Source organism: Leguminivora glycinivorella, chromosome 1 (genome assembly GCF_023078275.1).
Source record: "Leguminivora glycinivorella isolate SPB_JAAS2020 chromosome 1, LegGlyc_1.1, whole genome shotgun sequence".
Taxonomy (NCBI): Eukaryota; Metazoa; Arthropoda; class Insecta; order Lepidoptera; family Tortricidae; genus Leguminivora; species Leguminivora glycinivorella.
This window is the reverse complement of record NC_062971.1, coordinates 765278-781797: the sequence shown is the minus strand read 5'-3', so window position 1 is coordinate 781797 and position 16520 is coordinate 765278. Positions and strand designations below refer to the sequence as shown.

Below are 16520 nucleotides of genomic sequence, written 5' to 3'. Positions count from 1 at the left end.
CTGGGGGCTAGAGATGTCGAACGGATGGCCCCAGCCACACTGGCCACTCACCCGGCGTCCCGGATAGCCTGTCATTTATTGACCAGGAGCAGGTGGAGCGGCACAGCGGATTTGATATTCGCATCTACACAGATGGAAGCAAAATTGGGGTAAAGTCGGAGCTGCGTTGTCAATGTGGAACAGTGAAAAAAAGACCAAAGCCCTCAAACTAGCCTTACCTGACTACGGCACCGTCTACCTGACTGAGCTTCTGGCTATACATCAGGTGACAAAAATAGTGTCAAACCATCAGGCGACGACATTTGGAATCTACAGCGACTCAATGGCAGCCCTTCAAACAGTTACCAACCATAGCTGCATTTACCCGCTAGCAGTAGAGTCAAGGAAAAACATAAGAGAAATATCTCTCCAGAACAGAATAATTTCAATATTCCTTATAAAAGCTCACGCGGAACTGGAAGGTAACGAGAGGGCTGACCAACTGGCAAAGGAGGCTGCCACAAAATCGAAGAAAAGACCAGATTATGACCTATGCCCAATCTCATTTGTCAAGCGAAGCATTCGTATGGCAACACTTGACAAATGGAACCACATAATGGTATGTTAACGGCACTACCGCCTCAACCACAAAAATGTTCTTCCCGAACGCTGTAACCGCATATAAGACCCTGCGAAACCAAAAAATTGACCACGTGCTAACACAAATGCTCACGGGACATGGTGGGTTCTCAGAGTACTTGAACCGCTTCAGGTGTAAAGAGAGCCCATCATGTATCTGCGAGCCTGAAGCAGAGGAAACAGTCCAACACATTGTCCTGGAATGACCCGTAGGTATTTTCCATGCAAATATTTAATATTGAACAGCTTCTGGATATAGAGCTTAGCCCAATGGGCCTTGCAGAAATCATAAAAAGTATAAACAGAGACGTACTTATTTCTAAAATACTGTAAACAAATAGTAAGTAAGGTAATAAATAGGAATAAAGTATAAGAAAGGGTATATATATATATCAGCATTATATACCAAATAAAAAATTGAAAAATAAAAAACATTGTAAGAACATATCCCTACAAACCTTAAATTTTAAGTCACAAATTGTAACTAAATAAAGAACAGCGTGTAAAACTTATTCCCCCACCCTTTTTTGGTAATAAATAAAGAAAATTGTGGAATAGATAGATTGTGTTAGGTGGGAGTCCCACCCACAGACAGCACAAAAGATGAAGAATGACAGAAAGAAAACGTATGCAGAAAGGAAGTGCGAGAAGAATATACAAGAGAGAACTGGCATGATAGAAACAGCTTAGCATAGGCTCCGACTACGTTGGAGGTTTCCGAAAAAAAAAATACAGTACCTTCTATAATCATGATGCCATATATTTTTGCGAACGGACGTGTGTAGGTATACGTGAAATGGTAAAAACTCTAGCATATTTATTGCTTGAGGAGGCGGAGGATCAGGATTTTTTAATAATATTTAAATTTTTTTTTATATTTAATATTAAATAAATATTGGGGACACCTTATAGGTACACAGATCAACTTAGCCCCAAACCACAGTATAACAAAGAGTACTATCGTACAGTATGGCCACTTCTGCTCCCCGCTGAAAGTGCCGTCCACCCCCTCTCAGTTACCTGACAGTTACCGCCTGTCAAAAACGCGAACAGTCAACCTGTCATATCTCACTCATACAAGCATGGTACACGTTCACCTATACGAGCTTAGAATGTGTGCTAGGAACGCGCCTCTTTCATATATTTGATCGCCAGTGTCCGAGATGTGCCCAAACTAAGCAAAGATTGTACTATGGGTGCTAAGCGACGATATACATACTTAAATAGATAAATACGTACATATATACATAGAAAACATCCATGACTGCGACTTAGCAGGCAGGGTCACTGTCACTACCGACTTAGCCAGACCGGTCGTCAAAATCAATATTATTTTACTTTCGCACTCTTTCTGTTTTAAAGTTTTTGTTATATGCATCGTACAAATAACCATATATTACATTGCACTAGCTAGATCAAAATTTCGTCTTTTTCTTTGAATCTTTGGTGAATTTCTCCATATTGAGCCAGCGTCCACCCGCCGCAATCCGCAATGCTTCAAAATAACTAAAGACGCAGCGGCCAGCAGGCGGCAGTCGCGGACGGCGGGCGGACGGCGGGCGGACGCCGCACGCGGCGTATGAATACGACTAGGGTTTGCAATATCCGACGATTTTTCGGATCCGGATATTTCGGATCTTAAAATTTTACGGATCCGGATATCCGGATATTTCGGATAAAACGGATCCGTGTTGAAAAGTTAGCTTTTTATAGGGATTTCGTCAAATCAAAGCTGCTGTTACTGAAATAAAATAATTTAAACTCACAGAACGACATAAATATAGTGTAGTATTGTGTCATTTACTTTTTAGACAAACTTTTAACACATAATTAATGTCACTCCCATTTTACAGCATATAACATTAAACAGTAGGCCAATATTTTTGTTTAGCATAAGCTACTACAGGGTAATTTAGTGTTCACTAATACCTCCGTATTTACTGGGACGTCAATCTTCTGTAACCACAGCCAATACATCCATACAGAAATAGGAACAAAAGTTAAAATAATCGTTGGACCAGGGAGTGTCAATATGTACCTACACAAAAAGTATTACACTTGTAAAATATGTCACACATATTTAGTTATCATGTACCAATTTCATGAAATTACGCCTCAATGCCTACTTCCTGTACATTTAATACTCGTAGCTCATTAAATCCGGCTGTATTAGAAGAATCTTCCATTATTATATAATATATAAAAGTAATCGAAATCGGCTGAGTAGTTCAAAAATACATTGGAATGAATTGTCGCCAGCAGTATTTCCGGACCAATACGACCTTTAAGAAAAGAGCGTACAGCACTCCCAGCTTAAAGGCTGGCAACGCACCTCCAATCCTTCTGGCGTTTCGGGAGTCCATGGGCGGGAGTGATCGCTTACCATCGGGCTACCTGCCTGCTAGTTAGCCTCCCATCTCATAAATAAAAAAAAAGTGGCTTTGGATTCAGCCTATAACATTTTTATAAAGGTTTGGCAAACGAGGATCAGGGCGGCCCCGCGCTCGCTGGGCAGACGACATTGAGGCAGTGTCGAGCAACTGGCTCACAGAGGCACAAGACCGAGAACGGTGGAAGAGGTTGGAGGAGGCCTATACCCGGAAGGGGTCCTAACTACTAATATACCTACTTATATTTAAATTTAGTTAATAAGGAAAATTTTGTAAAGTGTTTATGGAATAAAAAGGCTTTTTATTTTTATTTTATTTTATTTTATTTATTTATTATAAAGGTAATTAATTTATCTCTAAGCTTAAAAGCATCCATTTGATTCATTTTTGCTTATATACAAAATTAATAATTTATCGTTATTCCTGTCGGGATGCATCCAGTTAGTAACGGCTAACGACGGCAGTTTTAAAAACGATGGTTTACTGTTCATTTCATTTACTTAAGAAACGTTAAGTACGTAATACATATTAGGTTCATAGATTCATCGCACGGTGTAATGTACCTAACCCAACTTAGCTTGATATTCTGTAGTATTTGAATGAAATAAAAGTGAATAAACATTTTAAGCTACAAAATACACGAAATAATTCATAAGTTTTATTCGAGAACTCTTTCTGGTGTGGATCGATGGCCATGTTTAACGGATCCGTATTATCCGTATTATCCGGATCCTATGAGCCCTCGGATCCGGATCTCAAATTCAACGGATATCCGGATAATTCGGATATCCGGATATCCGGATCTCAAACCCTAAATACGACCACTCCCGAGCATTGCCGAACACACCATTCAGACGACCGCGGCCTAACATTTTCAAACATAGCATACAGACGCCGCGGACGACATCCAGCTGGACTGCGCCGGCACAGTATAATAAAGAGTATTATCGTACAGTATGGCCACTCCCGCTCCCCGTTGAAAGTGCCGCCCACCCCCTTTCGGTTATATTTCACTCATACAAGCATAGTACGCGTTTACCTACACGAGCTAAGACTGTGTGCTAGGAATGCGTCTCTTTCAATATATTTGATCGCCAGTGTCCGAGGTGTCTCGCCGGCGACAGGTCAGAACGAAGGCCTTAAAATGGTGTAACTAAGCAATTACCATGAAATTTCAATATGCCAAGTCGACAAAACATTCAATCAATACTCACAGCTAATTTAGTGTGCATATTAATTTCTAATCGGCATATAAAAACCAAATCTGTAACCATGGCGTTTAAAAATCATGGTGCGAGCACTGGTGTTCCTGTGTGTCTGTGCGTTGACTTCCCTAGCTTCTGGTTGTGATGAAAGAGCTGTCAAGAAGCCAAGACAACTGAAAAAGTTGAGGTTAGATCCTAGCCTTGCTGAAGATGCTACTTTGAGAGTGGTAAATGAGTGAAATAATTAATACATGATTTTTTTTTTCGATTAAAGATACCGTAGAGTTTCGTATCTTCGCCTGGGTTTTGACACCTTTTCTAAAAAATCACCCAAGTTTGGAGACATTTTAGTCCATTCTGGCAAAAAAACTCAATTTAGTACTCTGAACCTTCAGTATAGTCCTCAAAAGGTTCGAATTTCATTGGTTAACTTGGTAATAAACGGGCTTAAAGGTGATAGGCGAAGATTGGGAGCAATTCCCTAACTTCGCCTATGGCATGCTTTACCGCTTAGAATAAACTTTTCTGTGACTCAAACACGTTAAGTCGTATATCCTTAATTAGAGTGAGATAAAATAATATGAACTTTAATCACACGACACTAAGTTCATTTTTGAAAAAAATGGGTAGTAGGCGAAGTTCGGCGGTATCTGACGTTATTTCATACATTTTCTGTGAAGATACTAGGGTTGCCAAAAGTTAACCAACTGGTCAATTAAAGGAGAGTAATGGTTTTTAAGTAAAATATGTTGATTATTTCAAAAACTTATCTCTTTCCGCTTATTGTTAACATTTTCATAATTGAGATCAAATCTAGCTTTGGTTTTGATGTCAAAAATAGATAATTTTATTCAACAAATTAATGTGTCACAACGAATTTGACAACCCTAAGGGTAGGCTATATTCGGCAACAAGATGGACGAAAACTACCTTCACTAACGTTTTATTCTATACGCGTTTTAAGCTAGCCATTAAATAACAGTTCCACATGAAAGAGAAATAGTTATAGCACATAGTAATGTGAAAAATTTAACATTGCCTGCTCTGTATCACTTTATAAAATCAAAGTTAAAACACTGACTTAAAAAAACGTGTGGTTGGTGTTGGACAAAAACCTAACTGATCATGAACTTTATGAAATTATGAAGTTAGCAGCAGTTTGTTCGGAGAATCTTGCCACCCACAAAAAATACTCTGTATTTAGCAGTTTTCTGTAAGGCAAGGACTGTAAATATTTAATTTATGGCAACTTATGTCTGACTCGGCGATGTTAGGTATCGCAGGCTAAGATACGAAACTTTACGGTATGTATCTAGCTTACAAAAAGCCTTTGCAACACTAAGTATTTAGCAACCCATATCAACAACGGTTGGTAATTTTCCAGTGTTTTAGTTCAGCGCTCTTCAAGATTTTAGCGTATTATGTTTATTAAAATGTACCTAGTCTATAAAATTACAGATAACATTAGAAGAATGTTCTCAATGTTGGCCAGGGCATGCGACTATTTAATCTCGAAATAGTACACTACTACAGCTGTAGCCATTAAGGCGTGCATTGACGATCAGGCGCCCGGACGGCAACGGCTTGCAACGCTGTCACTTTTTTACTTTTGACAGCGTTTTCACATTATCCGATCCGATATCGTAGGACTGATATCCTATATAATTAAAAGCGGCATCTTTGACATTCGTATTTGACAAACTTCTTACATCCGATATCGGAATGTGAAAACGCTCTGACAAGTCATTGCCGTCCGGTGGACTGACCGTTGGTGGGGTTTCATGTACCATTTTGTCAGTATAAAGAAAACCTTGTTATTGGAGCAGTTTTATTTGTTATCCTATCATTGCCCTGATTAACATTATGTATTACTTCAGCCAGCCCTAGTGCGGAAATACGGATACCCCCTGGAAGAACACACGGTCAAAACCAGCGACCACTACATTCTGACCATGCACCGCATTCCCTACGGTCGGTATAGCAAAAGGAAAACAAACAGGTGAAATTGGAAGTGAAATTACAATTAAGTTAGGTATAGGTATAGGTAAGGTGTAAAGGAACACGTAGGAAGTACGACTTACCTAACGTTTACCGTCTAATTAATTTAATTTGATAATTTGACACTTATTCAAAAGATTGTAAAGGCACGAAAAAATTAAAATGCTTACCTACATAATTATAAAATCATGTCAGGAACTTTTCTTTTGTAGGCCAGGTCCAATACTAGCTAATGAGCTCATTTTATACTGAACATGTTTTAGCTTAACTATGAGATTTCCAGTATAAAATGAGCTAGAAGTGGATCAACAATAAATGTCCGTGATCGTACCTATAGGTACATAGAAGAAAGCAGCATCATAAATGTAAGTAGGTATAAGGTACTAGAAATTAGATTTGGTAGACTATATAGGTTCAGAAATGTAGGTAGGTGTAGGTATACTAGGTAGGGGTAGGGTTACACCTACGAGAATTAAAGGCGAAAATTGACGATCGTCCAGCTCGAGGTAAATTGATGCGTTGTGTTGTGTACCTATGAAAATGAAAATGAAATATTTATTTTTCAAGTAGGCATATTACAATGCGCATATGAACGTCAAATAAAGCTACGCCGGCTCTAACCCTACGCCTCAGCCTCGAGAAGATGTCAGTCCCCCCTCAGTTGGGAGGGGGGTATCCACTAATGGGACCGGTAAGAAACTCAGCAGGCCACTTCTTTCAAAACATTACATCTTATAAATAACAAGATAAAATTTAACATGCAAAAGTATTCATCAAATAGTATATTAGTGTTTTAAATCGACACGAGTTACGAATTTCCTTTTCGCACGTGTAGGTATCGTACGACGTTTTTCAGTACAGATGAGCCTCCGAAGTTTTGACCTGGCATATAATGAACCACTTCTCGCACTAGTGCGTAAAAAAAACACCATCTGTACTGAAAAAATATTAACAAACCTATAATTAATGACAAAAAATAAACCCACCTGTACTTATCTATTGAAATTTTTGGTATAAATAAAAAAAATATGCCATTGCTTACCAAAGTTTTGCTTTGGTCTTTGCCTTCCTGTAAGTTGTGAAAACCATATTTTGATTTCAGGCCGGTGGTGTTAGTTATGCACGGATTATTGTCTTCTTCCGCATCTTTTGTCATGATGGGACCTGAAAAAGCTCTAGGTACGATTTAAGAATATTAAACACTAGCCTTTGCCCGCGTTAGAAAGAGACAAAAAGTAGCCCTGGTCACTCTCCGTCCCTTCAACTATCTCCACTTAAAAAATCACGACAATTTGTCGCTCCGTTTTGCCGTGAAGGACGGACAAACAAACAGACACACACACTTTTCCATTTATAATATTAGTATGGATAATCTGCCTATGGTTGGTATTTCTGAAGATTAAGTAAGTAAGGTGCATTAGGGTTTTTCCGAATGACAGAAAACCTCGAATAATTCCGAAAGGGGAATCTTAACCCTTAAATCGACAACGTCCACTATACAAGACATCCCAAGTAAAAAATTCTACACCGAATATTAAAGCATATCAATACTTTTGATGCAGCGTAAGTGAATCCTTAGTTATTTTTAAGTAAATAAAAAAATATTAGAAACCAGTGGAGACCTAATATTTGTGTCAAAGTCCTACAGAACACAGACCTTACTAGGAAGCATCCGACTGACTGATATCGTTGCTAAGGTGATGGCGCCTATTAACGTGGTACTTAAGGAAGATTTCAAAAGATACCAAAAAATTAAGGGTATCAAAGCTCATTAACGATCACAAATATTTTTTTTATGGAAGAGTATTTATTGAACTATTAGTTTTGAAGAGTTTTAGGATCATTTTAGTTTATTATATGTCATAAAATGATTATTGAAGCCAACATACCTAAATTTTCTATTACCGTGGTAATGAACAGGCTGCAGTTCTATTAACGCGAATTGAGATTTCATTACCGAGGGTATGAATGACAGTGTTTTTCTGCCATCGGTAAATAGAAACCCATCTCAAAATTCGGAGCTTAATACCGACGGTTGAATATACAAATTATGACAAATACATATACCTATACTATCCTCCTTTATGAATACCCACAGAAGACTCAGTTTCGCCTAAGAAATCTGTACTTACGGTACACTAAATGTCATATTTTGATACAAGACTAATATGTCGCTAGGTAATAGATACTTCTATAGGAACCCATTACCGACCCAAACAAATATTGCATGGATTGGTAATAGATTCTTATATATTCTATTACCGAGGGTTATCTGATCGTACCATCGGTAATAGGCATAAATTGGAGTATTATAAAATCTAATTCCGACCAATAAAAACAAAGTCATACAGATGTATTTTCATTACAAATCAAAATAAAATATTGCAACCTTATATTAAAACCAAGTTTACATAACTGGTAAGTAAACATCAGACTTTATGTCAATGTTTAAAACATTGACAAATTAACGGTTTTCATAGAAACTACGAAATCAGTCATGAAGTTTTTGCTAAAAATTAAGGTTTTGTTGAATAATTTTCATACCGCGTAAATAGTTCTTTGATAGCGTGAATAGATCAAGATTGAAACAACTGTAAGACATTATATAACTGATCACATATACTTAAAATAAAGCAAAAAGAACTTATATCACTACTTTAACTATTACTGTGGTATACCACAGTAATAGAATCTACTCACGAAATGGCGCCTTTCACCGCTGTCTTTTAATTTCCACTTTAAACACATTTCCAGGCTAAACAATACGTAAAAAGTACTCAGAAGTCATGTAGAAAACTATAAACAATAATTAAAAATGCATAACTTTCACCTGTTTGCCATAATTATTACGTAAACTACTAAATGAGATTGGGGTTCACTTAGGTTTAGCGTCACGCGTCAGTATGACACAACCTCTTCCCGCGGCCCCGTGGCAAAAACTGTCAAATAGCGAGCGTCTTCTTTCATTCACACTCTCTATCGCCTATATGTGCGTTAGTCAACTAAACAGGCTTCCTTTGTGTAACTTTTTTTAAGAAATTGGTCGGTTTGCCTATAAAATGCGTATTTGCAAATGCGGCGGTAATGGACGTCGATTTCGATACCCGCGTTGATAGCCGCCGTTACCTTAGCTGTTTTTATTTTTTTCTACTCCCGTGTTGTTATTCGTCATTTACCGTGTCGTGCATAGATCGTTAAAACCCTACATAAAAGATGCCCGCCCCCGGCTGGCGCCCCGCGCACCCACGCATACGATATAGCTCTTACAGCATTGTTAGGTAGCCGGTAGCTGTTAAGGGATATAGCGGGCCGCGGGGCGCCGGCCGGGGGCAGGCGGCGGCGCGGGGGAGTGCGAGCGACAGGGTGAGTGCAGAAACATTGCAGAGGACAAGTCAAAATACTTGTAGGAAACAGTGCGAATTTCACGAAAGTTATTCTAGAAAACTATTCAAAAGTATGTGCATGGTCGTAGAAAAAGTATTGTATGCAACGGTGTTTAACTGAGTCAAAAACTACTCGTGGCGTCTTAATAACAATTTTCGGCTTCGCCTCAAATTGTTACCCACGCCACTCGTCTTTTTTGACCTCCTTTAAACGCCTGTTGCATAAAATACTATTTTGTATGACAGTATTATGCAGCGTTAAACTATATAATATGTTAATAATTATTTAATAAGTCACAGTCTCAATAACACGAAAAGGTGTTGTTTTTATGGGTATTAGACACTTGAAAAGTGCAGTGTGCAGTATTTTACCCGTTGTCAAGTTCACGATACTTTTGCTACGTCCAGTATGTTGGACGTTGCCAAGTAAACGAAGATTAAAAACAATTCTTTTTTTATGATTTTTTTATTGTAAATAACAATAATATATGATTTTTAGATATTTCAAAACCTCAACAAGTTCGTTATTTGGTATACTACAGGTTATTGAGCCAAATGGATAAAAAAATATATTTTTTACTGAGTACGAGTACTTTCCTTAGTCAGTTACAAGGAAGAGCCAATTTCAATATATATAGAAATTTCTTATGAAGTTTTTGATAAATGCACATGCTTATAATACAAACAATAGCTTCTACGTTACTGTTTCTTATGACATTCGGCTCGTTTAATTTCATGTTAAATATATGTGTCAATAACTGGAAGAATATGATCACCTTAAAAGCTAAGATGAAATTATCTCCCAAAAAAATTGGATGACACAAGTTTATTATATCAATATATTTTTTATTACAGGATGTTCTTATGGAAAAAACACAAGTGTTTTATAATTAGCAAAACAAAATAATTTGATAAAAAAAACCGTATGCGGATAAAATACCGTATACTCGGCATTGTCCAAAATACTGCACGTCTTCTCCTAACTCGTTATGACGCCATATTACAGCAAACCTGGCAGTGTCCAACATACTTGACATAGGTTTTTTTCAAAACTATTATAAATATTTTTTTATTTTTTATTTTTCTACAATTAATTATCACATAACAGATGCAACCCCATTTTTTCGAGATTTTTTTTCCTTGTCGATTTAAGGGTTAATATGATGGAAATAATAGTAATTTTTATGTGACTTTCGTAATTAGACACATACACACATACACATACAATCACGTCTGTATCCCATAAAGGGGTAGGCAGAGCACATGAACTAATACTCAAGTTTCAGTGCCACTCTTGGCAAAAAGGGGTTGAAAGAAAACGAAAATTGTGACATTAGACGACTATCGGAATTACCCTAATGCACCTTACACTAATTGAGAATGAAGGGTCACTTTTAAGGGAAGCCCTAAGTTCTGGAAGTTCTCCGTCTACCACTTCACAAAAAAAAACCTACAATTCCGCTAAAACGAATAACGTATAAAGCCATTGAATAAAAAAAAAATCCGCTGAAATGAATGATAACGTAGCCATTGAATAAATTGCAGCTTACATACTAGCCGAGGCTGGTTACGACGTATGGCTGGGCAATGCCCGCGGCAACCGCTACTCTCGGCAACACGCCTACATAAACCCCACGAGCCCTAAGTTCTGGAAGTTCTCATGGGACGAGATCGGGGACGTGGACTTGCCGGCTATGATCGACTATGTTTTGGCGATGACGGGGAGGAATAAGCTTCATTATATAGGACATTCACAGGTGTTTTTTCTAAGTAAAATTTTGTTTTTTCTATCCCTCCGTTTTCTTTCTTCGAATTAAGTAAGTAGGTAAAGTTTTTTGAAGATAGGCAAATACCTACATAATATATTTTTCAGTACAGGTGGTGTTTTTTTTACGCACTAGTGAGAGAAGTTTTCTGTACTGAAAAACGTCGTACGATACACGTGCACTTCGTAACTCGTGAGATTTAAAAAACTCCCTTCGTCGTGTTTTATTATTTTCGACTTCCTTTTTACGGTCGAAACTATTTCAGTACAGATGGTGTTTTTTTTACCACTATCAGGGTGGTTCATTATTTGACAGGTCGAAACTTCGGTACCCATCAAGCCTTGTATTACAAGTACCTACAAGCTGTCAAATCGTATGGGTTGTTATGGAAACACACTTGTAATACAAGGCTTGTACCTTTCGAGAAACGGGCCACTGTACTGAAAAACGTCGTAGGTACGATACACTTGCGAAAAGGAAATTCGTAACTCGTGTCGATTTAAAACATTCCCTTCGGTCGTGTTTTAATTTATCGCCATTCGTTTCGATCTTCGCTTTTTACGCACTTGTATTATCGTAATGTACTATTTCTGATAGAATACGTTATAACGATCACGGAAATGTGTCTCTTTTATTTTTATTTCGTATTAATTATCTTTTTTAAGTCACCGAAATAACGTTTGTGAAATTTGATGGCGGATGAGGTGACAATGACTTTGCGCATTCTGAATGTATGAAATTAGAAAAAAAAACCAATTGACGCTTTTTTTTCTCATCTCTTCCGGTTCGAGCGCCATCTTACATCTTACAAGTGCTAAATTCACCGTACACTGTCGTACTTACCGCACCAAAATTATACAGAATAATATTAGCTCATATCACCTTGACACTGGCGAAATGTGGGCGAAAGTGTCCCAATGGACTGAAGCCATGTAATTTTAAAAACTGAACTTTTTTCTAATTTCATAAATTTAGGACGCGCAAAGGCATTGTCTCTTCATCTGCCATTAAATTTCACAAACGTCATTTCGGTAACTTAAAGAAGAATAATTAATAAATAACACGAAATCAAAATAAAAAAGTCACCTTTCCGTGATCGTTATAACGTATTCGACCAGAATAACCTAGCCACAAAATTAAAATTAAAAAAAAAAACTCCCGACCGCGACATAGTATAGAGGTAGACCGATTTTCATGAAACATGGCTAAGAACACTCCCGACTAACTCAGCTTTCAGACAAAAAAAAATTAAATCTAAATCGGTTCATCCGTTCGGGAGCTACGATGCCACAGACAGACACACACACACAGACAGACAGACAAACACGGACAGACACGTCAAACTTATAACACCCCTTCGTTTTTGCGTCGGGTTTTAAAAATATATTACTTGTCTTTCTTCAAAAAAGTTACAAAGTAGTTAAGTTAGATAGTTACAATTGTCAGCATGTTAACTAAAATTCGAACGAAACGTTGCGTTTTACTATTACGGTAAAGCCAAAAGGAGATAATTTTGTTTAGCGTCTATCCATGCATGTGTTTGTGTGTATTTTGTGTACCTATGCGTATTTCCACGTTAATCTTCTATAATTTCCAGGGCACCACGGCGTTCTGGGTGATGTGCTCCCTGAGAGCCGAGTACAACCACAAGATCATCTCCATGCACGCACTAGCCCCCGTGGCGTACTTGTCACACAATAAGTGTCCTCTTCTGCGTGTTATAGCACCGTTTTCTAACACAATAGCTGTGAGTTTTTATTGTGAACCACTGAATATTTATCCCGCTAAAAACTTTATGTGTAGTATTACTTAATACATGGTTTGTAAAATGACCTAACATTAAAACTGTGAAAATATCGCGTAATTATACTGAGATTATTGACTTTATTTCGACTTTTGAACCCTTTTATAGTTCGTGGTCAACAGGTAAATGAGAAAAATGACTATCAAACACAATCAATCACTATACTAATGAACTAACTCAAGACTATTTAAAAATGGTGTAGTTAAATAGAATAGAAAACTCGGGTTCTCTAAGGACTGATTCATATTAAAATATAGTGCCATGTTCTTTACAGACATTTCTACATTATATCGGAAAAGCTGAGATCATGACTAACAAGTCGCTGTTGAGCTGGGCCGGAGACGCGATATGCAGAAACTTGGCCATCTTCCAAGAGCTCTGCACGAACATATACTTCCTCATCGGGGGATGGAGTTCTGTGGATGTGAACAGGGTATGAATACATTCAGTGGGCCAGAAAAAGCTATTTTTTTACTTGAATGTCCCAATGATACACGAGACCCCAGAAGTATGGTACCTTACCTACATAAGTACATGGTATCACTATCATTCATATCAATCAAAGCATCTCCGATGATAGCCTATCGCGTTCATCTTACTCAGTTAACTCTGAAAAAAGTCAAAAACAATTGTCAACTTTAGAATTCCTTTTCCGATCTTAGTAGACAGATAAAATTTATAATCGAAATGATTATCGAAGACTAACCTCACAAATCTGACATCGACATGAGATATTCTAAGTTTTGGTATCAGTCATACACAACATTTTGGAACTTTATTTTTTTTCAGACGATGATCCCAGTAATCCTAGGCCACAACCCAGCCGGTGCGTCGGTCTACCAGCTCGCCCACTACGGCCAGCTCGTGGCCAGCAAGGAGTTCTACCGCTTCGACCACGGTTGGGCCAACTTATGGATCTACTACTCCTGGACTCCCCCAAAATACGACCTTCACAAAGTCACAGCCCCGGTCTTCTTCCACTACTCTCTCTCCGACTCATGGACTCAAGCCAAAGACGTAGAAAGGTTAGGAAGGGAGCTCGGGAACCTTAGAACTAAACGGGTCATACCTATGGCAACATACAGCCACTCTGATTTCCTTATAGGAATTAATGCGAAAAGGCTGGTGTATGATCAAGTTATTTCTGATATGAGGAGAATGGAAAGGAAATAAATTAATTTGAAAATGAACTGGGAGTTTAAAATTACTTTTTACTCAGCTACAACTAGTTCCACGCACACCAGTTATATTTTTTGATTTTCTCATGAGCAGCGACTAAATTCCCAATTTTTGGATTGAAAATCGCATGCCTTACGGCATAACTAGCATTGTCTATTTTCAAACAATTTTCAATTACCTGCAAGACACTCCTCTATTTTGCTCCACTATCTTCATTCAAACCTTCAAATTAATTTCTCTAAAAAACCTTTCAGTTAGCTGTTCGATTTTCTGTTATTTCCACACCATAACAATGTCCTGTGTATGAATTACGTCACCCACAATACCGATAGGTCTACCACAAGTACCACACTATTTGCTTACAGGATATTAGATATTAGGTATATGGTATCCTACATTTCCAGAACTTACCACTACAACCAACAACCAGTCACTGTGAAAACCTTAATATGACAGTCATCTCTGTGAAGTAATTCATCCCATCACTAGGGATGTGACATTATGTGAATATCGACAAAAATGATGACGATATTTTGGAACTGTTTTCATTTCGGAGACGCATTCTCACGGAAACGCACGAACATGAAAATGGTAGGTATAAAGTAGCAGGACAAATAGGTACGAATACGAACGTTGATAAAATATTAGTGCTGCCTAGCTGTATGCCCAATTCAGTATGGATGGCCAATGTGGCCCGATGCGGAAATTAATGAATTATATTGGAATATGTATTTAATTTTTATTTCATTTCTTATGGAATAATTTTCTCTGCTTGAATGCTATATGTACGTGGTACGTGTATCTAGAACATTAAGCTTCCAGTGCCGATATTTCGGGAATATCGGAAATAAAAAATGGAAATTTATAAGTAATTCTGAAAAAAAAAACACGCCTATTTTTGAAAGTTTTTGTGTACCTAGACTAATACTAAACTAGAAAAAATATACCTACTGTACTGAGACTTTAAAACCAATGTAATAGAATAACAAAAAACCTCATGGTATTTAGGCGGTAGGTACACAGAGACAATGAAGTAAAACCTTCTTTCAGCGTGACATTATCGACAACAAAACTTTAAAAGTTGAACATCACTAAAATGCCATTTTACATGTGCCTACTTAACAAGGAAATTATTCGGCGTTTTTGGTGACCGTATATAAATAAAATCACGCCGAAGACCGTGACATTGTCGCACTATGCTAGGTGCTATTGTTCTGTTGTGTCTGTGCGTTTGTGTGGCCTCCGGACCCTTTGGACGGTCTGATACAATCAGCCTGGACCCGAAGGTTCCGGAAGAGATTCTAGAGGATGCTAGCCTGAAAGTGGTATGTTGTATTATATTGTAGTTCGGGCGATTTTCCGCCACTCGACGCCTTGTGTTAGTAACTTATTATTAATCTGTGGTCTTGCGCCGATTTTGCCTGATATGGGGGGTTGCTAGTCCTGCCATCCCAATTCCTCGAGAAATCCTATCACGTGCCGTAGCCGAATGGCATTTCTGCGACGCGAAACGAAAACGAAACGCCGCGAAAGGTCGCGCCAGTACGCAAGAGCGATAGAGATAGATAATCTACGAGCGTTTCGTTTCGTGAACGTTTGTGCCATTCGGCTACGCACCCAGACCTTTGAAGGTACCTAATGTTGAGCAGGACCTTGAGCGGGTCTCTTGGGGATCCGAGATGTTTTGTATGGAGCCACTCCGTCGCACTCCAGCACCACGCGAGAAGCTGTCTCTTCTGTCTCCATACACATTCGGCACAGGTGCTATGTTATTTGATGACCGGTCTGGCATAGTGCTTAGTGACCCTACCTGCAGCGCCGATGGTTCTGAGTTCGAATCCCTGTGAGGCATTTATCTATTTGGGTGACTCATCAGCATCACCCAATATATTTTTCAGTACAGATGGTGTTTTTTTACGCACTAAGCGCGAAGTTCTATGTCAGATCGAAACTTCGGAAGGCCATCTGTATACTGAAAAACGTCGACGATACACCTGGGAAAAGGAAATTCGTAACTTCGATTTAAAACACTCCCTTCGGTCGTGTTTTAAATCACTTTTCGGTTCGTTTTTAATTATATTTCAGTACGTTTCTTTTTCGCACTAGTGCGAGAAGTTTCATTATATGCCAGGTCTTCGGAGGGCCATCTGTACTGTAAAACGTGTACGATACACGTG

At 38.2% G+C, this 16520-nt stretch overlaps 2 protein-coding genes across 2 annotated transcripts; both read left to right on the top strand.

Moving 5' to 3' along the window:
- The first annotated feature begins 172 nt into the window (after nucleotides 1–172).
- On the top strand, nucleotides 173–607 carry LOC125232999. The gene has a single exon (XM_048138866.1). The coding sequence runs from the start codon at nucleotides 173–175 to the stop codon at nucleotides 605–607; it is 435 nt and encodes a 144-aa protein (XP_047994823.1).
- A 3725-nt stretch (nucleotides 608–4332) lies between these two features.
- On the top strand, nucleotides 4333–14348 carry LOC125240980 (lipase 3-like). The gene is made up of 7 exons (XM_048149256.1): nucleotides 4333–4440; nucleotides 6091–6212; nucleotides 7314–7390; nucleotides 11140–11351; nucleotides 12958–13107; nucleotides 13439–13597; nucleotides 13954–14348. Exons 2-7 carry the CDS (start codon nucleotides 6166–6168, stop codon nucleotides 14335–14337), a joined length of 1029 nt encoding a protein of 342 aa, XP_048005213.1. The 5' UTR covers nucleotides 4333–4440; nucleotides 6091–6165; the 3' UTR covers nucleotides 14338–14348.
- The last annotated feature ends 2172 nt before the right edge of the window (nucleotides 14349–16520 follow it).